This window comes from Oncorhynchus keta, chromosome 4, assembly GCF_023373465.1.
Source record: "Oncorhynchus keta strain PuntledgeMale-10-30-2019 chromosome 4, Oket_V2, whole genome shotgun sequence".
NCBI lineage: Eukaryota > Metazoa > Chordata > Actinopteri > Salmoniformes > Salmonidae > Oncorhynchus > Oncorhynchus keta.
The window spans coordinates 65,313,119-65,336,772 of NC_068424.1; the positions used below are offsets into that span (position 1 = coordinate 65,313,119).

Below are 23,654 nucleotides of genomic sequence, written 5' to 3' on the forward strand. Positions count from 1 at the left end.
GGCTGTGTTCTTAGGCAAAATTGTAAGTGAACCCACTCCCTTGGCTGAGAAGCAACCCCACACATGAATGGTCTCAGGATGCTTTACTGTTGGCATGACACAGGACTGATGGTAAGCACTCACCTTGTCTTCTCCGGACAAGCTTTTTTCCGGATGACCCAAACAATCGGAAAGGGGATTCACCAGAGAAAATGACTTTACCCCAGTCCTCAGCAGTCTAATCCCTGTACCTTTTGCAGAATATCAGTCTGTCCCTGATGTTTTTCCTGGAGAGAAGTGGCTTCTTTGCTACCTTCTTGACACCAGGCCATCCTGCAAAAGTCTTCGCCTCACTGTGTGTGCAGATGCAGTCACACCTGCCTGCTTCCATTCCTGAGCAAGCTCTGTACTGGTGGTGCACCAATCCCGCAGCTGAATCAACTTTAGGAGACGGTCCAGGCGCTTGCTGGACTTTCTTGGGCACCCTGAAGCCTTCTTCACAACAATTGAACCGCTCTCCTTGAAGTTCTTGATGATCCGATAAATGGTTGATTTAGGTGCAATCTTACTGGCAGCAATAGCCTTGCCTGTGAAGCCCTTTCTGTGCAAAGCAATGATGACGGCACGTGTTTCCTTGCAGGTAACCATGTTTGACAGAGGAAGAACAATTATTCCAAGCACCACCCTCCTTTTGAAGCTTCCAGTCTGTTATTCGAACTAAATCAGCATGACAGAGTGATCTCTGACATGATGTCAGCTCGTCCTATTGTGGCAGGGCTGAAATGCAGTGGAAATGTTTTTTGGGGGGATTCAGTTCATTTGCATGGCAAATAGGGACTTTGCAATTCATCTGATCACTCTCCATAACATTCTGGAGTATATGCAAATTGCCATCATATAAACTGAGGCAGCAGACTTTGTGAAAATTAATATTTGTGTCATTCTCAACTTTTGGCCACGACTGTAGTGCCTTGTTGCAAACAGGATGCATGTTTCGGAAAATTTGTTATTCTTTTTGCTCTGTCAATTACATTAGTATTGTGGCGTAACTACAATATTGTTGATCCAACACCAGTTTCCTCCTATCACCAGCATAAAACTTTATAACTGTTTTAAAGTCATCATTGGGCTCATGGTGAAATCCCTAAGCAGTTTCCTTCCTCTCTGGCAACTGAGTTAGAAAGAACACCTGCCTGTATCTTTGTAGTGACAGTGTGTTTTGATACACCATCACCATGCTCAAAAGGATTTCATGTCTGCTTTTTTGTACCAATCTACCACTAGGTGCCCTTCGACAATTAATGTGAGGCAATTGGGCAGCCCACAATGTTTCCACAAGATAAAGTTAGTCCTGATGACTTTGCAGTAAAGGTACTTGTGACACACTTCCAACCCCCTTTTGACTTTGCCAGGGAAATGGTTATGGAAAACTGACCACAGATATCCAATGCATTCTATCTAAATCCTAAAAGTGTTATTTTAATAAGGTACTGATCATGATATTGCTGTCCATCATGTTTGTTTTCATACATGCTTAGCTATGGTGCAACGACCCTCCCTCAGGTTGGCTGGTCACAACTCAAGTGGCCATCTATCACTCAACCTTGGAGTAACCCTCCAAGGCAGTCATGGTATCCATTGCAGTAACCGATTTGGACGGGCCTAATGTAGATTGTAGATTGTTTCCATATGGTACCCATTTCAACCCCAGTGACTCGTTCTGGTCTTGAAACGGCTTCCATTTCAACACTGCCCCGTCAATCATGGTGTGCCCACATTAAACACGTTTTGGAATAAATCTATAATATTGGTAAGTATTAGCAATATCACTCTCCACCTAGAGGAAAGGGACTGACAAAAGAGAAACTGTTGGACCAAAATAAAACAAAAAGTAATCTGATGCCTCCAAGATGAGAACGTAATACAAGTAGGTGCAAATTCAGTCAAATAAGACTGGGAAACATAATGCCTATATTTGTAACTGATGACTTTGAATGTTTGTCATTACTTGTGGGGGACTCCTGGTAATTGAAAATGTCAGTTATATTCAGAAGTCAGTTGGGTAGATGTGGCACTGAACCCCATAAAATAAAAATGTATTTCAGTGTGACAATCAGAGTGGTGCCATGTTTTTCATATTGTGATGCTTATTATGGAATTTGGCTACATGTTAAAATTGATTACATTTCGATTTTGTGTCACTGATCTACACACAATACCGCATAAAGAAAAGTGGAATTGTGTTAGAACATTTTAGAATTTAATAAATGAAAAGCTAAAATGTCTTGAGTCAATAAGTATTCAACCCATTTGTTATGGCCAGCCTAAATAAGTTCTGTAGTAAAAATGTGCTGCAAGGACTCACTGTGTTCAATAGTGGTGAACATGATTTTTTAATGACTACCCCATCTCTGTACCCCACACATACAATTATCTATAAGGTCCCTTAATCAAGTAGTGAATTTTAACAGATTCAACCAAAGACCAGAGAGGTTTTTCACTGCCTCACAAAGAAGGGCCTCTATTGGCAGATGGGTAAAAATACAAAAAGCAGACATTGAATATCCCTTTCAGCATGGTGAAGTTATTAATTAAGCTTTGGATGGTGTATGAATACAACCAGTCACTACAAAGATACAGATGTCTTTCCTCTAACTCAGTTTCCAGAGAGGAAGGAAAATGCTCAGGGATTTCACCATGAGGCCAATGTTGACTTTAAAACAGTTACAGAGTAATGGTTGTGATGTGAGAAAAATGAGGATGGATCAACAACACTGTAGCTACTCGACAGCACTAACCTAAACGACAGAATGAAAAGAAGGAAGCCTGTTCAGAATACAAATATTACAAAACATGCATCCTGTTTGCAACAAAGCACTTAGTAATACTGCAAAAACAATTTAAAAAAAATGTTTTGTCATGAATTCAAAGCATTATGTTTAGGGCAAATCCAACACATCACTGAGTACCACTCTCCAAATGTTAAAGCATGGTGGTGGCTGCATCATGTTATGGGTATGCTTGTCATTGGCAAGGACTGGGGAGTTAAGGATAAAAATAAACATAATAGAGCTAACTATGCACAGGCAAAATCCTAGAGGAAATCCTGGTTCAGTTATCTTTCCAACAGTCACAGATGAATTCACCTTTCAGAAGGACAATAAACTAAAACACAAGGCCAAATCTACTCTGGAGTTGCTTACCAAGACAACGAATGTTCTTGAGTGGCGTATATAGTTTTGACTTAAATCGGCTTGAAAATCTAGCAATGATCAACAACTTGAGAGCTTTAAAAAATAATAAATGGCCAAATATTGTACAATCCAGATGTGCAAAGCTCTGAGACAAATTACAATCAAATCTATTTGAATCTCACTTTGTAACAACAAAATGTGGAAAAAAGTCAAGGTGTGCGGATACCTGTCAATATGAGACTGTATATGAATATTTAATCAGATACTGAAGGTTTTGTATTATAAATCACAGTGTGAACGTCAAACCTGCACATCTAAGTCTGACATGATTTGATCTGATTTTACCGTTTTAAATCATGAGATGCTAATTTTATAATTTCTCTCCATCTGCATGTCTTGGCAATGATTATAATGTACCAACTTTTTCCCCCTTCCAATCTCATTACTGAAATATAGATTGTGAGTGTTTTGGCCTTGGTGAGATAGAATAAAAGCCTCTTTCTCTAGACGCGTATAATTGCCTTTTATTTAGACACCGCCACCGCCCTCAACCCACTTCCTGTCCCCTTCCATCTTCAAATGAGGCTCTGGGTCAGCCCCTTTCTCCTGGGGTGTGACATTTGACCTTCACACTTTCTCCATTTGAAGGGAGTGCAGTGTGTGGAAAACTGCACTCGACCCCTACTGTGGACCGCTCCGCTAAAAGCAGCCACATTCCAGAACTGCAGAGGCCCCGTGGGGATGCTGGCATGAGCTCAGACGATGACGGCCGATGGGTGTTGGACTTCACTCCAAGACGCGTCCAGAGGTCCAGCCTCCCGCCAGATCCCAGGTGTGCATCCTCTCATGGAAGTAAAAATATGTTCCCTTTCATCTCTCATGTGAATGTCCAGCGTAAATTTGCATTTGACTCTTCTAAACCAATCCCATAGGGAAGATAGGCTGACACTGATGATGTCCACAGAGAAAAATTTGCTTCACTGAAAAAATTGGGGGCAGGTGTGAAATCACAAAATAGGTCATTTAGCCACATTTTCTATCAGATTTTTTTCTTCCTATTCTAAAGATGTGCCGTTTTCTCGCTTCCTGAATCGGCATCTTAACATCCAAGCAGAGTGGGAACAGCAAACACATGTTCACTGCTCCAATAAGATGTAGATGTATTTGCAAGGCTGTTCTTGAGTTACAATCTAGTATCAATAGAAAAGAGCCTATATAGCAAAGTCAAGGTCGCTTGAAGAGTCAACAGGCACAAATGAAACGTTCATTAAAATACCCATCGAGGTAGAAAATGTGACTAGGAAGGAATACTTGTCAAATCTTCATGGTCTCACAGATGTTGGCAATAACTCACAAATAAGATTTACTGACTTCCCAAATATCCAGTTATCCACAGGGTATCTGTCTGCTTCAAGGCAATGCTGACGTGGTCATAGTTGGTAAAGACTGCCAGTTGGCTTAACTTCTGCATACAATCAAATTGCACTAAGCAGAATACAAATAAAGAAAATAAGAGAACACATTTTAATCTCAATGGTTTATGCCAGTGGTAAAAATTACAATTGCTAGGATTCTCATACAGTGTTTGCTGCCGTTCTTATGCTGCAGCATGTCCTTGTGACATCAAAAGCAATTTGTTCTCATGCACCAGTGCTCTGAATGCCAACTGAGATAATTGAGGTTAGTCATTTGATGTTAGCCATATTTGTTCGGTAACATTGAAAACATTGGCATTGAAGATTACGGTCATTGTAGTTCTATTGATTCACGAGTGGGCAGTAGCAGCAATTTCACTCATGTGGAAATAACAGTTCTCAATAAACAGGGAAATAGTTAACAGACAATAGCTTTCTACTGCTCAAGGTTATTCTGGCTGATGGTTAACTCCTAGGTTGCAATGTTTCTAACGTTCCTTGATAGATCGATGTACTTAATTTGGCCTGGTTACTTCAGCTACACTGTAGATACTTTAATGTTATCACTACTAGATTGGCCAGGTGCATTATCCTTCTCAGAACATACTCACCGGACAGTTTATTAGATACACATCTAGTACCGGGTCGGACCTTCCTTTTCATGAACAGCAGCCTGAATTCTTAGGGGCATTCTACAAGGTGTCAAAAGTGTTCCACAGGGATTTTGGTCCATGCTGATGCAATGGCATTACACAGTTGACACAAATTGTACTACAACAGTCATGCTGAGAACAGCCTGTGAAAGCTATGATCCCTTATTGATGTCACTTGTTAAATCCACTTCAAATCAGTGTAGATGAAGGGGAGGAGACAGGTTAAAGAAGGATTTTTAAGCCTTGAGACAATTTAGACATGGATTGTGTATGTGTGCATTTCAGTGAGTTTAGTAGTAGGCGCAAGGCACACTGGTTTGTGTCAAGAACTGCAATGCTGCAGTTTCCCGTGGGTATCAAGAATTCTCCCATTGGAGTCAACATGGGACAGCATCCGTGTAACGCTTTGATACCTTGCAGAGTCCATGCCACAACGAATTGAGGCTGTTCTGAGGGCAAAGGTGCAAGCAACACCTAAGGAATAAATTACATCTTGCCTATTTAATGATTTCTACCATTCTAGAGGTACTAAACTGTGATAAATTCAATCTGGGTGTCTTTAATGTAAACGTTTCCAATAAGCAGAAGCTACACGAGAGGTTAGAGACGACGGCTGATACTGCAGAGTCATGTGACCAAATGCTTTTCAACCGGGAGATCCAAAGCTTCAGGCCATTGAGTGACTTTTTCCTTGAAAAATTATATTTTGGTACACAACTGAAGTTGATATGCTTGGAGTTTGATATGTCGTCTTTGAAATTGGTCTTCACTGGGCAGAGATGCAGTTAGCTAGCGTGGCTGAGAATGGGATTGCGAGGGGGTGAGTAGGAGGGAGGGAGCTGGTCTTTGTTCCCCCGCAGACATCCGTTATCTCCTCCTCCATGTCATCTGACGACGACGTCAGATCCAGCTCATCCATCTGAGACACACATTTTGGACACGAGCAGACGAACAGGTAGTTCTCTGGGAAGACAATAACGTTGTTACATAAGTCACACAGTTGCCTGTCTCATTCTGGAGAGCAAGAAAGATGATAATGCGGACTGATAGAATGCATTTGCGTCAATCTATCATTACTTCTCTGTTAAAAAGAAATGCCATTATTCAACACTCATACTGTAAACACTATGTATATAACATAATAAAACAGTATATTTGCATAATACACAGTGGGTCTGAATTGTTATCATTTGCTGAGAAAAAAAAGAGACAGAGGCCAGTCTTTGTTCACGCTTCACTACCTCCAGTTTCTGGGAGTTACGGCATTTCCAAGGTAAAATGCCTTTCAACAGGATACAGTGAATGTGAATCAAAAGTGGGCTTACAGAACAAGCCTGCCCTGGGTTTAAAGTGCGACTGAACCAAAAAAAGCTACTACTTTTGAAAATGGCACATGTGGCATCGATATGAGTCAGAACTACATTTTGACACTAGAATAAATGTTTCTAAGTGTAAATAGAATCATTTTGGTCTTGAAGACGGTCTGAGATTTGCGAGATAAATAGGGAAAGAAATTGTGACAAATGAAGTATACCCTAAATTACAGTAGAGTTGGGTTTATTTCAATCCTGCCCACAGCTGGCAGCACCCAAGTAATCATCAATTCGGAGCTCAGCTGCATACGAGCCAATTGTGACGCACATGGTCAATTTGGTTAGACATTCAATATCCCTATGGGGCAAGTTAAGGACCATCCATCAGTACATTACAAAACGTACATGAGAATTTTTAAAAAAATGTCAATGACTCCAAATTTCATTGATTTAAAAACCTAAAACCAACTACAAATTGCAGAAATCCACACAAATATTGAAAGCATTTAATGAAACTAAAATATTGTCCCATTTACATTATGCAATTTATTGACGGCACCAACTATCTCCACAGATGGGCTATCCAAAGACAAACCAATTTTGCCACAGTCGCCTGAAGCGAATAGGTGAAAGAAATTGTCTTGCTACTTCCAGACACAAGACCCGGTTAGACTGTTTCCAGTTACCTACACTGAACAAAAACAAACGCAACAATTTTACTGACTTACAATTCATATAAGGAAATCAGTCAATTGAAATAAATACATTAGGCCCAAATCTATGGATTTCACTAGACTGGGCAGGGGCGCAGCCATGGGTGGGCATAGGTCCACCTACTTGGGAGCCATGACAACCCACTGGAGAGCCAGGCCCAGCCAATCAGAATGTAATAAAGCCTTTTTGTGGGGAAAAGCTCAGACAGATCCCGCAGGTGAAGAAGCCGGATGTGGAGGTCCTGGGCTGGCGTGGTTACACATGGTCTGCGTTTGAGGCCAGTTGAACATACTGTCAAATTCTCTAAAACGACATTATAGGAAGCTTATGGGAGAGAAAAGAACATTATCTGGCAAAAGCTCTGGTGGACATTCCTGCAATCAGCATGCCAATTGCATGCTCCCTCAAAACTTGAGACTTCTGTGGTACTGTATTGTGAGACAAAACTACACATTTTGGAGTGGCCTTTTATTGGATGGATTATTTTAGCAAAGGAGAAATGCTCAGTAACAAGGATGTAAACAAATTTGTGCACACAATTTGAGTGAAATACGTATATTTTGCATATGGAACATTTTGGGGATCTATTATTTCAGCTCATGAAACCAAGACTTTACATGTTGCGTTTATATTTTTGTTCAGTGTAGAAGGGTGAGTTACTAACTGTACTGTTTTGGCAATGAACGTACAAACGCTTCCAACGTTCAAACAAACACGCCTCCAAAACCCGAAATCTCGTTCTCAGTCGCATTTCCCAATGAGAAGAATTAAAACAGAGGCTAAATCAGGAAGTTCAGCCCCCCTTTAAGGGGGTAAAAAATAGGTAGTGGATTGACAGTTTGCTAATCGATCAAGAGCGTTGTTCGGCACCGGAATAACCACCAGAACCCCTCGGCTGCGCTGGCCAAGGACTGACTGTTATTACCTGGGAGGGTGGCCATTGAACTGGGAACAGTTTGAGTCTGTCAAAGGGACACAGGGGATTTCAGTTGTTTACCTCAGGATTTTCTGTCTGCTATGACAGCTCCGGTCACGCTGACAGCAGTCCAAGTAACTGAGGCAGATCTCCTGGATATGTGAGGAAACAAAAGTTAGCAGATGAGGACATTCACATCAAAAGACCTCCCATTACTGCTACTATATTTACACAACAATGCGCTATTATTTTGGTGCCAGAATTCAATCGATGGCTGGCAAAACATTTCTCTGGCCTCCTCACACTAGATTTACAGGCAGATGCAAGCCTTCTCAATATCTGATAGCTTGACACATCAGCCTCAATCTTCAGTCTCTGACTGCTAAAACTGACTGACAACTGAGCACAAAGTTCTCTCCAGTTTATCCATGGCCAGAATGTATCCCCCCAACCCAGCATCCTCTTCTGACCTCTCCAAGGCTGATGTCACTAAGGGCGCTGAGGTGAAGCAAGAAGTTGTTGTTCGGGAAAGATGCCTCCGCTTTCGGTATGCAGCTGTGGTTACCTAGAGTAGACAACACAACCAAAACAAAAGTATTTGATAACGACTGTAAACATGGCCTTTTGACCAGGGCAGTAGTTCATTTAATTTATCCTGTATGATGTGTGTGTTTGTGGATTATGGAAGCTGAGGTCAGAAGCCACCTGATTGTGACGACTCACATGAGCTCTGAAGTAGGAAGAGCCCAGAACCCTCACAGTTCAGGAAGTCACCGGTCTCTGCGGAGACAAATCAAATTCAGCTCTGACCTCCATTCTCAGTAGCAGAGATGTATTCCATTTTAGTAAGGATTTCAAATATGCTGAGTCAAGCCAACCCAATTCAGAGGCACCAAGTATCCTTTACAATCTATTATAAAATGTGAGCTGCACAAAGCCTTGCTTGGTAATGTAGGTTTAGACAAATATTTTAATCAGACAGCTTTCCCCCAGTATTCCTCAATAAACAGAACAGATGTCTCATGAAGCAGTGTAAGAAGGGAATTGTGACCTTTCGATGTCCTTGTATAGTTGATCAATGAAGGAATCCAATTGCTCCCTCTGCTGGCTAGTCAGCTCCAACGCATCACATGCATGAGCCCATTGGCTGAGAGAGCTATGTAAAAGAAACATGATAAAACAACGTCGGCACTTTAAAGAAAGACTAATATTGGGACTAATGGCACGCCTTAAGTGCATCATTTATGTCCATAACATCAATCATTTATGAGTTGGAAAGATTGAGAGCTGAACCTTACCTGGTACCTATGCCCTGTTCATTGGTGCCTACAAGGGCGAAGAGGGAGCGAAATCCCTCAGGTGTAAACCACTAATGTGAAGGAACACACCTTATATAGCGTACAGTATCTGCATCATAATCACACATGTTCAGCTCAGAGCTCACTCATAGGAAATTATTAAATCCAAGACAGATATTATTTTATATTCTTGTCTCCAGGCTGACAATGAAATAGCCAAGTACCTAGTATTAGCTTGACAAACATGTATGCCCATAAATAAATTGGTAATGTAAAGGGAAATTGTGCCATTCTTACCATATTGAGATGATCATCGTAAAGTGCTGTCGTAAACAGGGTTTGTAGCAAGGTCAAATGTCCCTAAAAAAATGCAACATACTGTAATGACCTGACTAGATCATAAATGAACAATTGTCCAGACAGAGGCTTGAGTTTACGAATTGACGGTTTATTGCACCAACTTTACACAGGCTACTGTTTGGGCCGTAGCACACGCCAAATAGATGACAGATAACCCACAAGCCAATCGTGACCTTCTCTTGTGAAACCCAGACGTAAGAGAGAGAGAACAAAGGCTGAACCTGGTCTTAACTTCCAATGCTCCACCCCCCTGCCCAACCCCCTCCACGCCCTCCGCCAACCACCAGGATGCCCGGCATCAGAACATTCCAGGCATTCCCGTGATTGGCAGATAGCAGGTTGATTGACAGGTCGGACCCGCGAACACCGGGTACTGGTCCGTACAACACAACCACCTCCTAGCCTAACACATAACACACAGCTGTCTGTGCGGGTCGCTACACAGCCCCCCCACCACAAAGTCCCTCGTCCCCGAGGGAACAAACAAAGTCTCTGAAGCGACCCGGAGGTCTCCTTTGCCTGCGTGGCCGTGATGGTCGCAGAGTGCCCCTCTGGGACCCAGGGGATGAAGGCAGGGATATGGGTGACAAGGAAGCGGGAACGGTTAATACAGTCCGTGGCTCTGGGGAACCACGCGGTGACACAGGGGGAGACAGGGGGAGTGGGCTGTCTGGAGCCTTGTCTGCGGCACCTGAGGGTGGGTGCCTGGAGAATGTCATTGCCAGAGAGGGGAATTGTGGGGGTTCCTGGGGTTTGGGGAGAAGAGGCCCCTCTGTATGGGGCTAACCTGTCCCGGTGCAGTGCCACCTTTCTCCCCCTGGGAGGAAGCTCACCCGGTACACAACCTCCCCTACCCTCTCCAGGACACTGCAGGGTCCCACCCATGACTGTCCAACTTGGGGCATCTGCATTTTTTCCTTAGGGGGCTGTAGACCCAGACCAGCTACCCAGCCACAAAGTGCCTTCCCCGGGTGTGCACGTCATAGTTCCTTTTCTGCTTCACACCTGCATTCACCAGCTGCTCTCTGGCGAAGGTGTGGGCTGTCTCCAGGCGGTCCTGGAGTCTCCGGGCATACTCCGGCCCCGGAGGAACATGAGGGCTATCCAGGGGCCGACCAAACGCCATCTCCGCAGGGGTGCGGATCTCTCTCCCCAGCATGAGGAGGGCAGGCGTGCAGGAAGTGGAGTCTTGGACAGAGGAGCGGCATGCCATGAGGACCATAGGCAGGTGCTTGTCCCAGTCACGCTGGTGTTTGGAAGAGACGATGGCCAGCTGCTGTCCAAGCGTTTTGTTGAAGCGCTCCACAAGGCCATCACTTTGAGGATGGAGAGGAGTAGTGCGGGTCTTGTGCATACCCAGCCTCTCACACATGGTGGCGAACACACGGGACTCAAAGTTTCTGCCTTGGTTGCTGTGGATGGACTCTGCAGCTCCAAACCTGCTGAACATCCCCGCTGTCAGGGCGTCGACGATGGTCTCTGCCTCCTGGTCAGGCAGAGCATAGGCCTCGGGCCATTTTGTGAAATAGTCCATGGCCGTGAGCACCCAGCGGTTTCCACTGTCTGTGGTGGGGAACGGCCCAACTACATCCACTCCCACCCTCTCCATGGGAGCCCCACTGGGAACTGTTGGAGCTGAGCATGAGAGCGGCCTGGGGGCCCTTTCTCGCTGTGCAGTTGTCACAGCGGCGACAAAAGTCCTCCACATCCCTCTTGTGCTGCCCCCAGTAGAAGCCCTGACGGAGACGGCGCAGTGTTTTTGTGACCCCAAAGTGTCCAGTCCCCACCCCCATGAGTACTCTGGAGCACAGCCTCCCGCAATGCTTTTGGGACCACCACCTGCCACCTCCTCTCCCGTAGCTGACTCCTTCCATGCCCGCTGTAGCACGCCATCAGCCAGCCGCAGTCTCTCAAACTTCGACCACAACCCTTTGGTCGCGAGTGAGAGCGCTGTCACCTCTTCCCATGGTGGCCTCACCTGCGCCTCTACCCACTGTAGCACTGGCTGTAGGTCTGTGTCCCGTCCCTGCTGCTGCCGCCATTCAGCCACGTCGACAGTCTGCAGCTCACAGCAGACAGGCCCGCTCGCCCGACACACTGTGGCACAGACACCCTCCTCTGCCCGCAGCTCTCTCTCCCGTCCTTCTCTCCGTTCACAGTGGCGGCAGCCGTCTGCAGTACAGGGCCGACGGGACATGGCGTCGGCGTTGGAGTGGCGTGCCCCTGCCCTGTGCACCACCGTGAAGTCATACGGCTGAAGCTCCTCCAACCAGCGTGCCACCTGCCTCTCTGGCTCTCTGAAAGACATGAGCCACTGGAGAGCAGAGTGGTCAGTCCTTACAGTAAAGGGCAGACCACCCAGGTAGTACTTGAAGTGTTTGACGGAAGCCACAACAGCCAAGAGCTCCCGCCGGGTGACACAGTAGCGGCGCTCATGTTTGTCAAATGTTTTGCTGAAGTACGCCACCACTCTCTCCCCTCTGGCCCCACCTGGGCCAGCACCCCACCCATGCCCACATTGCTCGCGTCTGTGTCCAGGATAAAGGACAAGGTGAGGTCAGGGGGCGAGCACGGGGCCTCGATCAGTGCACGTTTGAGGGTGTTGAACGCCTCCTCACACTCCACTGTCCAAGTGAAAGCCTTGTCCTTCGGCAGCAGGCGGTTCAGTGGAGCAGCAACGCTTGAGAAGCCCCGTACAAACCTCCTGTAGTACGAGGCCAGGCCCAGGAAACTCTTCAGCTGACGCTGGTCGGTGGGGGTGGGCCAGTCTCTGACAGCCCCTACCTTGTCCTCCATGGTGCTGATCCCCTCCTTCCCCACTCGGTGGCCCAAGAAGGACACCTCTCTCCTCATGAAGTGGCACTTCTCGGGGTGGAGCTTCAGACCTGCGGCAGCCACCCTCTCCAGCACACGCCGTAGCGCCCCCAGGGCTGACTGGAAGGAGCTGCCATGGGCCAGGATGTCATCGAGGTATACCAGACACTGCTGTCGGGGGATGCCATCCAGCACCCTGTCCATCAAACGCTCAAAAGTAGCTGGAGCGTTGCACAGGCCAAAGCACAGGACCTTGAACTGCCAGTGTCCTCTGTTAGTGGAGAACGCAGTTTTGGCTCTGGCCTCTGGGGAGAGGGGCACCTGCCAGTAGCCACTGCGGAGGTCTAGTGAGGAGAACCAGGAGGACCCCCTAACCAGGTCCAGCGACTCATCGATACGTGGTATGGGGTATGAGTCCTTCCTGGTTACCTCATTCAGCCGCCTGTAGTCCGCACAGAACCTCAGCTTGCCCCCCTTCCCCATGACGACTGGCGCCGCCCAGGGGCTGTCTGAGGACTCAATGAAGTCTGCCCGCTGCATCTCCAACACAGCCTTGTCTGCCGCCTCCTGGCGTGCCAGCGGGATACGGCGGGGACGCATCTTGATGGGTCGAGCATCACCTGTGTCGATCTCATGCTGCACCAGATGAGTCTGACCCACCTCTTCCTCACTCAACGCAAAGCTGTCTCTGAATTCAAACAGCAACTGCCACAACCGTTCCTGCTGCTCAGGGTCAAGACCAACACAGTTCCTCCCCCATATCTCCCTCACTGCAGACAGTGTCCTCTCCTCTCCCATCTGGGGTAGCTGGGCTGGGGGTGCGGCCCGGGCTCACAGAGGGCTGTGTCATGGAGGTAGCTGGGGGAATGTAAACACCGCCGTAGGTGACAGGGGACTGGGGAAAAGTCACACACAGCTGTGGGGGGGGCGCAGCCATGAGTCTCTGCTGCTTTAACTGTTGGAGTAAAGGGTTTGTTGGGTTGAGTGAATGTGACATTAGGGGGGGCCATGGTGACTTCCGTCCCTCCCTGGAAGCTCAGTGTGCCCCTATTTAGGTCTAACTGGCAGCCTGTGCTCCTAAGAAAGTCCAACCCCAGGATACAAGGGTCCTGCACAGCCGCCACCCACACAGGATGACGCACAGTCCTGCCCCCTACTGTCAGAGTCATTATTCCCTTCCCTTTCATGGGTGCCAGCTCACCTGTGACTGTGCGGAGCTGCAGTTGTAGGCTCACACTGAGTCCAACCTGGCACAATATCTGGCCTCACCAGGGTTACTGTGGACCCAGTGTCCACCAGGGCGGAGCAGGGCACCCCCTCCACAGTGACAGGGACATGACAAAGTCCCCAACACAGGTCCGGCCCACCACAACAACAGGCTCCATCCGCTTGCCCTCGTCTGCTTCTGGGGGAAGTGGAGCCTTGCTTCCCGTCTGTGCCGGTGGGCTCCTCCTGAAGATGATGGTGGTTGGGATAGAAAGCCAGGGGTCCGCACTACCCGGTCTATGCGGACCCCGAGCCGTTTCCCTGAGCTCTGGAGGACATGGGGCAATCTCGGCGCAGATGGCCTGGCTGGCCACAACCCCAGCAGACCCTGGGACCAGGGCGTGTGTTTCGTTCCGCCTGTAGCGACACAGCACGAATGAGTTTTGTCATTTCGGCCACCCAAGCAGGCTTTTCCGGCTCCGGGCTGCTCTGCCCCCCAGCTCACACAGAGGGTGTGTCTCCCTGCACCCCCACCAAAGCCCCAGCTGAAGCCCCAGCCCACACCAGCTCCCTCTCCAAAGCCATCTCCAAGGCTGTCTGCAATGACTCAGGATGAGCCAGCTGGGTCTGTATGCGCAGCTCCGTAGGAGAGAGCGCCTGTATGAACTGGTCCCGTGCTAGCTCGCTCTGCACGGAGGGGGGCATGTGAGCATATGCCCGCCGAGAGAGGCTGTCAATGTCATTAGCTAGCACCCGTAGAGGCTCTCCAGGCTGCCTGCGTCTATTACTCAGTTCGGAGCGCAGTAGCCCGGGCTGTACACACTGTCCATAGCGCCTCCTCAGTGCTCCCACTAAAGCCCCATAATCATGCCTGTCCTCGGGGCTAATCAATATCAAACAGGCCAGGGCTTCATCCGTGAGGCATAAAGCCAACTGCAGTGCCCTTTCTTCATCCGACCACCCCCTAAAATGAGCTAACAGTTCAAACTGAGCATGAAAAGCTTCCCAATCCGCCTTACCGGAATACTTCGGGGTCTTAACAGATACGGACGCAGCCGGGAACTGGGCGCCGCCATGTTTGTTTACATCCTGAGCCCCAGATTCCTCGTCACGCCGCGTCGACGTCACCACTTCGGTCAGCCCACCAGAATCCGCGCGAAATACATTCGACGAAGCACTCATGCCCGCTTCAGCCGCCATCGCTCTAACGTCCTCCCTCAAGCGGCCTCTGCGCTCCGACGCCCTGGCGATCTCCTCAGACAGAGCCCCCGACGTCCATTCACACGCACCTCCTTGGCCATAATCGTCCCCTACCTCCACCTTCACTTTCGGATTCCCTCGAAGCATTTTCAATCCCAGTTCTCACCTACGGTAGCTAGCCACATAAGTCACCTAGCTAGCTGGCTAACTTGTATCAACGTTTTTACTTCTGACACCAATGTAATGACCTGACTAGATCATAAATGAACAATTGTCCAGACAGAGGCTTGAGTTTACGAATTGACGGTTTATTGCACCAACTTTACACAGGCTACTGTTTGGGCCGTAGCACACGCCAAATAGATGACAGATAACCCACAAGCCAATCGTGACCTTCTCTTGTGAAACCCAGACGTAAGAGAGAGAGAACAAAGGCTGAACCTGGTCTTAACTTCCAATGCTCCACCCCCCTGCCCAACCCCCCTCCACCAACCACCAGGATGCCCGGCATCAGAACATTCCAGGCATTCCCGTGATTGGCAGATAGCAGGTTGATTGACAGGTCGGACCCCGCGAACACCGGGTACTGGTCCGTACAACACAACCACCTCCTAGCCTAACACATAACACACAGCTGTCTGTGCGGGTCGCTACAATACCATAAAACTTATATTAAACGCAGACTCTCAAATAGCTCTGTCATTTTTTAATATCCGGGCAACAGCACACATTTCAGCAAATAAAGGCTTGATCTAAATTAAATGTTTACGAGGTTTAATGTTTGATTTGTTACATTAAATACACTGAACAAAAATATAAAAGGCACGTTGTTTTAGAATTTTGCAGTATGTCCAACCAGCCTCACAACCGCAGATGACGTGCATGGCGTCGTGTGGGCGAGTGGTTTGCTGATGTCAACGTTGTGAACAGAGTGCCTCGTGGTGGCGGTGGGCTTATGGTATGGGCAGGCATAAGCTACGGACAACAAACACAATTGCATTTTATCAATGGCAATTTGAATGCACTGGGATACCATGACGAGATCCTGAGACCCATTATTTTTAAGGTATCTGTGACCAGATGCCTATTGTGACCAGATGCCTATTGAATATGCCAATTGATTGATATCCTTAAATTAACTGTAACTCAGTAAAACCTTTGAAATTGTTGCATGTTGCGTTTATATTTTTGTTCAGTATAATTTGAAAACTAAAAAATGATGGCACTCATACGTTTTTAATCACCTGTAAGAAACTGCTAGCCATTTGGCTGCTAACAGCTGAGAACTGCTAGCTACCAGGCAAGCACAAAAACAGTCAACTTCGAGAGTACAGAGCCCTCAAACTTAGCCCTCTAGTGGCGAAGGTACGAACTGACAAAAATGCACAGTTGAAGCATAATTAAAAAACGTTTTTAAATAGAGACATACTAAGACAAAAGAACCATCACAGTGTGTAAATGATAGCAGTGCAGGAAATTAAGAAATGTATTAAAATGTTGGAAGAGAATGCTGGAATTAAACAATTAAAGTAAAGATGTGCCCATTTTGAATGTTATATTGTTTTTGTGCATCTGAGCTATTGTCGTTCAAGCAGGCAGAAATTCGGCAAGTGTGACATAGAATTGCGATAAAGACGCCCTCACTAAACTGTTAACAGGAATGTCTATCATGCATGTCAGATTTAAATACTGGCCAATGTCATAACAGGGGAGGTTGTCTTCTTTCGAATGTTCTTTTGTGATGTTCCTACCTCGAGAAACATAATTTAACAGAGGGTCTAACACATTTCTCCTAATTGTCTGCCTCTTCAGTCCAGGGTGCATGATGCAGTTGAGATTGTCAAACTCCACTGTGAGCCACATCAATCTGCAGGTTAAACATGGTGAGATTGTACTCTTAAATTGATAGCGCAGTTTGTTAGAGCCATTTTACAGCTAACTAGATACTTCACATGCTGATATTGACTTTGGTATTATTGTGGGTACCTACATTCACTAGCTAGATAAATTGCCAGCCAATAGAGAGTGTTGCATTGTGGGTTTTGTAGTTGACTTGCGCTGCCACAGATTTCCACATGTTGCTACCAACCTTATTTTAGAGTCAAAATTAAACATTTGTTCACAAAAACTATTTCCCACATATTAGCGTTATGTAACACTAAATTACAGGAATGAGTGGTTTTGGGTGGATTTTTCCTTTCAATATGCAAATAAGCAAAAGCTGTGTGTATTAAGTAAATAGACGCCAGGCTCAAATAGAAGCCTGTCTGTAATAAGCGCCTGTTGTGTTCAGTGATTTAAGCAAATAAACACCCAGGCAATTAATGGAAGTTTTACAGTAGTCTATAATCTATTACAATAACAATGAGTCAACCCTAATAGTTAGCACAAATGTGAAAAAACTCATTTGAAGCTCAATCCCTGTTTCCTCAATTCCTCTCTAAGCACATTGGCGGAGAGGTTCCAAGGTCTCTTCCTCAGACCTCCTCCTCCAAATGAGCCTTAAGGGGAATTGAGGAAGCAAGGATTTGACAGCTAGTAGTTTACATTTTCAGGCATAGCCACTACCTCTATTCTTACCTGGAACTTCTCTTCCAGCAGCTTGTGTGCAATTTCCTCCTCCTCGTTGGCCGCACGGCTGCAGAACTGAAAGAACAACTTCTGCCAGCAGCATTTGTCTTGGGCCTGCATGACAAATTCAAACATTATATAGTGTTTGAGTTACCTATTATGCACAGGTATGCATGCACATATAGTATTATAATAGCAAACTGACAGGTTAAATGCTTCCCCAGGCATTGTAAAGGTCTTTCATCTACACAGAACCAGATTCTCAAACAAGCATTCACTACAAATCATCACTGTCTGATAAACCTTTCAACTCTATTTTTGAAAATGTTATTTTTCCCCCCCACATTTATTGAAAGCAGTACTCTGAACATGACTCTGGGACCAAGAAAACATTAAAAATAGCTTCTGACATTTCATAATTGAATGTTTGTTAAAATGGGGGAATATTTTTTTTTCCTTCAGTTTTCAGCCGACAACAAAATACAGAATGCAAATATAGAGAGCAACTCACTTTGGAATTAAAACAGCTGAAAAAAAAAGGCGGTAGGTGGTAGCTCACCTGTTTGACAGTGGCCACCATCCTGGCCATGAGCATGATGCTGGAGGTCTCAGGAGGGTAGTGCATAGTCCTAGGGGACAGATGGAGGGGGATCATGTCACCTCATGCAATTACAGCCAAAATATCAGTGAGGCTGGATTTGAAAACATTACTAGCTGCCAACTCCTTGCTTTCTCGTCCTCATTTCCTCCAATTCCTGTCTCCCTGTCAAAGCCAATTGAAAGAGGAATTGCAAGGGAGGGATCTTTGAGAGGGAGATAAAGAATTAGAGGAAACAAGGACAGAGAAAGCTAGAAACATTGTTTCAAAACCCAGAGACTCGGCAGACCAGGGTTTGGCAAGTCAATGGGAGAAGTGAAAAATGTGTCCTTAGTTAATTTCCTCAAAATTTAAAGGCAAAACCTAGATTTGAGATAATGTCTTCGGTAGCTGAAACTGTAATTACTACAACCTCGTGAAATTGACATACTGACATGTTTTTATTTTCATCAAAACATTTTATCGAAGTGGTGCCTTTGATAAGTGGTGCCTGCACATAAGTAGTTCGGCGCGAAAACCGTTAGTCCCGATGACGTGTTTCTGCGCACGAGCTTAGCTAGCTAACGTCACCATATTTACCAGCATGATCGGGGATTCTATTTGAGAAGCAGTTTCTAGACATCTTCATAATGTACTGTCTTTGGTAACATTTTCAGATTCAGTGCAAGAGAAATATGGGCCCCATCAATTGGAATTAAATTAAACAGCAAATCCATCTCACCTCCAGGCATCCTTCAGTTTGTTGACGGGATGGTCCGGGTCCTCTTGGGAGTGGCCTAAGCACAGGGCCCGATGGTACTGGTCTGCCGCAGCCTGCCGACACTCGTTGCTACAGTACATCACCTGGAGGGGGAGACAAAGTCTACTTCAGTGAGAGATCTTGTTTGTTCCAATAAGTTGGACCCGTTTCTGACCCGAATAAATTTGTTATAAATATAGAGACCTGGTTCAAATGGACCCAAAGACAACCGGACCCGGCCCCGTATAGACCCTGTCTGATCCGATCCCAGTGAAGGAAGCAGCAGAAAAATCAATATTTTTAGCTACGTTATTAACTGAAGCTGTTAATGCACACACCGGGGAGAGCGGAACGGAGCTAAGAGGGGACTTGCTGTGTTTGTGACTGTGTGGCTCGAGGAAGAGACACAGCAGCAACCAAGTCGACTCGCACCACTAAATTCTAGCTGCAAAAGCTAGATGACTTATTATCCAATCTTACATAGTACCCGTTTGACTGCATCAAACCAAGAAGAGAAGCTAGTTAAGATAGCTAGCTATCTTGGCTAAGCAAGCTATTTAGGATGCGCTTTCTCCCCTGTCCTACACAATAGCTCCATTCAAAGTATTAAGCAGCAGACCATCTGCTGGCTCTTGGTCGTTGAAAGGGAAACATATCCTTCTCATTTAACTTTTAACTCCATGGATCTCCTAACTTGTTTACCAATACACATACGGGGCCAGAGTCTAATGCCGCTTTGATGACTTGTGATTGGCCAACAAAAAAACAAGCGGCACTCCTGTGAAAAATATGCGTCTCTCTCAATAAGCCGAAGCAGCATAAACGAGACAATTTACTCTCCCTCCCTCTACTGCAGCAGTCGGGTCTGTTCCTTGCCTTACCGGCAAATCAGTTCTAATTCCACATACCCGAAACAATTAAATCAGAGCCAGAACAGAGGTCAAATACAGAATTTCAGACCTGACCTGGTCGGGGCCTGGGTAGAGTTTCAGGAGGAACTGTGAATAACTACACTGAAGACCAAAGCCGAAACACTGGACTAGCCTGGAGGAAGTAGCTACAGTATATCAACACATCTCCATATGGAGAACAGGCATTGGGTAGGTATATCACATTTAAGTGGATTCTAATCCTTCATCTCTACAGATCTAAAAAAAAAAAAAAAAAAACAGGCTAGGAAAAAGCATATAGGCATGCTCCATTTTGCTTTCAACAATGTATTTGAAGATCAGTAGTGTCCAGTCCTTAAAGCTTAAATATGTAACTTTTTGGGCGATCCAACCAAATTCACATTGATATATCTATAAATCACATTTCTTTCTCAGTGAAAGCAAGTCTAAGAAGCGAGAGATGTGTTATGTGCACTATTTCTATGCCTCCCATTATTAGGTTTTGTTTTTGCATCTTTTACTTTCGGTTTTGTACAGCAGCTTCAAACAGCTGGATATACAATATTTTTGGTTAGGGAAAAGATTTCACAGTGGTTCAGACAGTACAATGATTCTCTATACTATACTTACTTGTTTGATTTGTCACAAATTAAAGTTAGGCAATCTAATCTCTCACCACCTGGGGGCGGCCCGTGAGGAAGTCCAGTACCCAGTTGCACAGGGCGGGGTCGAGACCCCTTGATGACGAGCTTGGAGGGTACTATGGTGTTAAAATGCCGAGCTGTAGTCGATGAACAGCATTCTCACGTAGGTATTCCTCTTGTCCAGATGGGTTAGGGCAGTGTGGTTGAGATTGCATCATCTGTGGACTTATTTGGGCGGTAAGCAAATTGGAGTGGGTCTAGGGTGTCAGGTAGGGTGGAGGTGATATGGTCCTTGACTAGTCTCTCAAAGCACTTCATGATGACGGAAGTGAGTGCTACAGGGCGGTAGTCGTTTAGCTCAGTTACCTTAGCTTTCTTGGGAACAGGAACAATGGTGGCCCTCTTGAAGCATGTGGGAACAACAGACTGGGATAGGGATTGATTGAATATGTCCGTAAACACACCAGCCAGCTGGTCTGCGTATGCTCTGAGGGCACGGCCGGGGATGTCGTCTGGGCCTGCAGCCTTGCGAAGGTTGACACATTTAAATGTTTTCCTCACGTCGGCTGCAGTGAAGGAGAGTCTGCATGTTTTAGTTGCGGGCTGTGTCAGTGGCACTGTATTGTCCTCAAAGCGGGCAAAAAAGTTATTTAGTCTGCCTGGGAGCAAGACATCCTGGTCCGTGACTGGGCTGGTTTTCTTTTTGTAATCCGTGATTGACTGTAGACCCTGCCACATACCTCTTGTGTCTGAGCCGTTGAATTGAGATTCTACTTTGTCTCTATACTGACGCTTAGCTTGTTTGATTGCCTTGCGGAGGGAATAGTTACACTGTTTGTATTCGGTCATGTTTCCGGTCACCTTGCCCTGATTAAAAGCAGTGGTTCGGGCTTTCAGTTTCACGCGAATGCTGCCATCAATCCACGGTTTCTGGTTTGGGAATGTTTTAATCGTTGCTATGGGAACGACATCTTCAACGCACGTTGTCATGAACTCGCTCACCGAATCAGCGCATTCGTCAATGTTGTTGTCTGACGCAATACGAATCCAGTCCACATGATGGAAGCATTCTTGGAGTGTGGAATCAGATTGGCAGTGCAGATGGGGAAAGACTTGAGACACTCACCTGGCATTGTGGGCAAGCTTGGTGCAGCTCTGGGCGCACCTTGCACAGCTCAGTGTGGGGTAGACTGAGGCCAGGGTTGCCACTCAGTCTTCGGGCATTATCCTGAGCTGTCTCCAGAGCACTCACGCAGTATTCACAGGCTGGAGGAGACACAGGGATGGATGATTAAGTAAATGGGAGATAACTAAGGGTGATTTTATCACTAAACTACATGACCAAAAGTATGTGAACTGCTCGTCAAACATCTCATTCCAAAATCATTGGCATTATGGAGTTGGTCCTCCATTTGCTGCTATTAACAGCCTCTACTCTTCTGGGAAGGCTTTCAACTAGATGTTGGAACATTACTGCGAGGACTTGCTCCCACTCAGCCACAAGAGCATTAGTGAGGTCAGGCACGGATGTTGGCCGATTAGGCCTGACTCGCAGTCACCATTCCCATTCATCCCACAAGTGTTCAAGGGGGTTGAAGTCAGGGCTCTGTGCAGGCCAGTCAAGTTCTTCCACACCAATCACAACAAACCATTTTTGTATGGACCTTGCTTTGTGCACAGGGGATTTGTCATGCTGAAACAGGAAAGGGCCTTCCCCAAACTGTTGCCACAAAGTTGGAAACACAGAATCATCTAGAATGTTGTATGCTGTAGCGTTAAGATCTCTTCACTGGAACTAAGGGACCTAGCCGGAACCATGAAAAACAGCCCCAGACAATTATTCCTCCTCCACCAACCTTTACAGTTGGCACTATGCTTTGGGGCAGGTAGTGTTCTCCTGGCATCCGCCAAACCCAGATTCGTCCGGGTTTGGCGGAACAACAGGAACATAAAAGGACAGGAACATAAAAGGAGGATTTGTTGTAACTTCTGAGTTGTTCAGTCTGTCAACCAACTAAATCTTGAACCTATATGGCACCCCACCTTTATATTTGTACTGGGAATTCCACAAGAACTGGGAAGAGACAAGAGGGCGCTCTACAAAAATGGTGTCTCCCTTCTTGATGGCCTTCTTGGCAAATAATCCTTTGCCCTAAAATAAAAGCAAAATGTTTAATGTTAGTTTGCCATGACAATTTCATTACGCACCTAGCTACATATACTTTACCCATACCAAGTGCACCCTATTGAGTCAGACCAGGATAGCCTTTGACCTTTATTAGCCCCTTCAAAAAGGTATAGTAGGAGACTAATCTGTGCAAAGCTTTCATTAGCTAGCTAGCTATTTAACGTTACATGATGCTAGCTAGCTAGACTAAACGCGTAGCTATCTAGTTAACATTAATCAGTTAGTCACATTGCTGACATGTCCTAGCTAGCTAGCTACAGTAATAAAGTATAATACATATAGGCCATGTGACGCTTTAAATGTATGAATTTCAGTCCTTGACTAACAATGTTATTCTGTACTACTGTATGTATTGTCTATGTGACGTTTTAAATGTATGAATTTCAGTCCTTGACTAACAATGTTATTCTGTACTACTACTATATGTATTGTCATGTTTCATGTGGACCACAGGAAGAGTAGCTGATGCTTTTGCAGCGGCTAATGGGGTTCCTAACGTTAAATATCCCCCCCCCCCCCGCAAAAAAAAAAAAAAAAAAAACAGTAACATGGCTGGTAGCTAAGTAACCACGCAGTGTAGTAGCTAGCTATGGCCAGCCAGTAAACATAAAAATATATTTTTTTACAAGAGATTCTGTCCTCGTAATTTGGGCCAGCCAATTTGACAGCATGCGTGCCACTGCATTTGGCATCAAAACGGTGCTAGAAAACGACAAACTTGAAATTAGCCTTTTCAAAAGAATCCCTGTTTGCACATTACCTTAACCTTGTCAATAAATCGGACTTCCACACAACTGCAAACTTTAGTTGTGTCCACGCAGAAAGAAAGAATGTCATCTTGGGAGGCAGCCATCTTCAAATTAACCCTTGGCCTTTGAACTCTAAAGTTTTTAGAGGAGCCTACGTGTAAACATTTAGCGGCCTCTATTTATTTCACCTTTATTTAACCAGGTAGGCTAGTT

The 23,654-nt window shown here is 45.9% G+C and overlaps 1 protein-coding gene across 1 annotated transcript; it reads right to left on the minus strand.

Annotated features, from left to right (window-relative positions):
• Window positions 1-4,676: 4,676 nt before the first annotated feature.
• On the minus strand, window positions 4,677-23,614 carry LOC118380704 (histone-lysine N-trimethyltransferase SMYD5-like). Its single transcript, XM_035767687.2, is given in 13 exon segments — window positions 4,677-6,204; window positions 8,266-8,336; window positions 8,655-8,749; window positions 8,908-8,987; window positions 9,236-9,340; window positions 9,483-9,553; window positions 9,780-9,842; window positions 17,643-17,747; window positions 18,193-18,262; window positions 18,953-19,074; window positions 21,631-21,770; window positions 22,548-22,656; window positions 23,453-23,614. Coding segments are annotated over 13 exon segments (1,176 nt in total). The 5' UTR covers window positions 23,546-23,614; the 3' UTR covers window positions 4,677-6,152.
• Window positions 23,615-23,654: the final 40 nt, after the last annotated feature.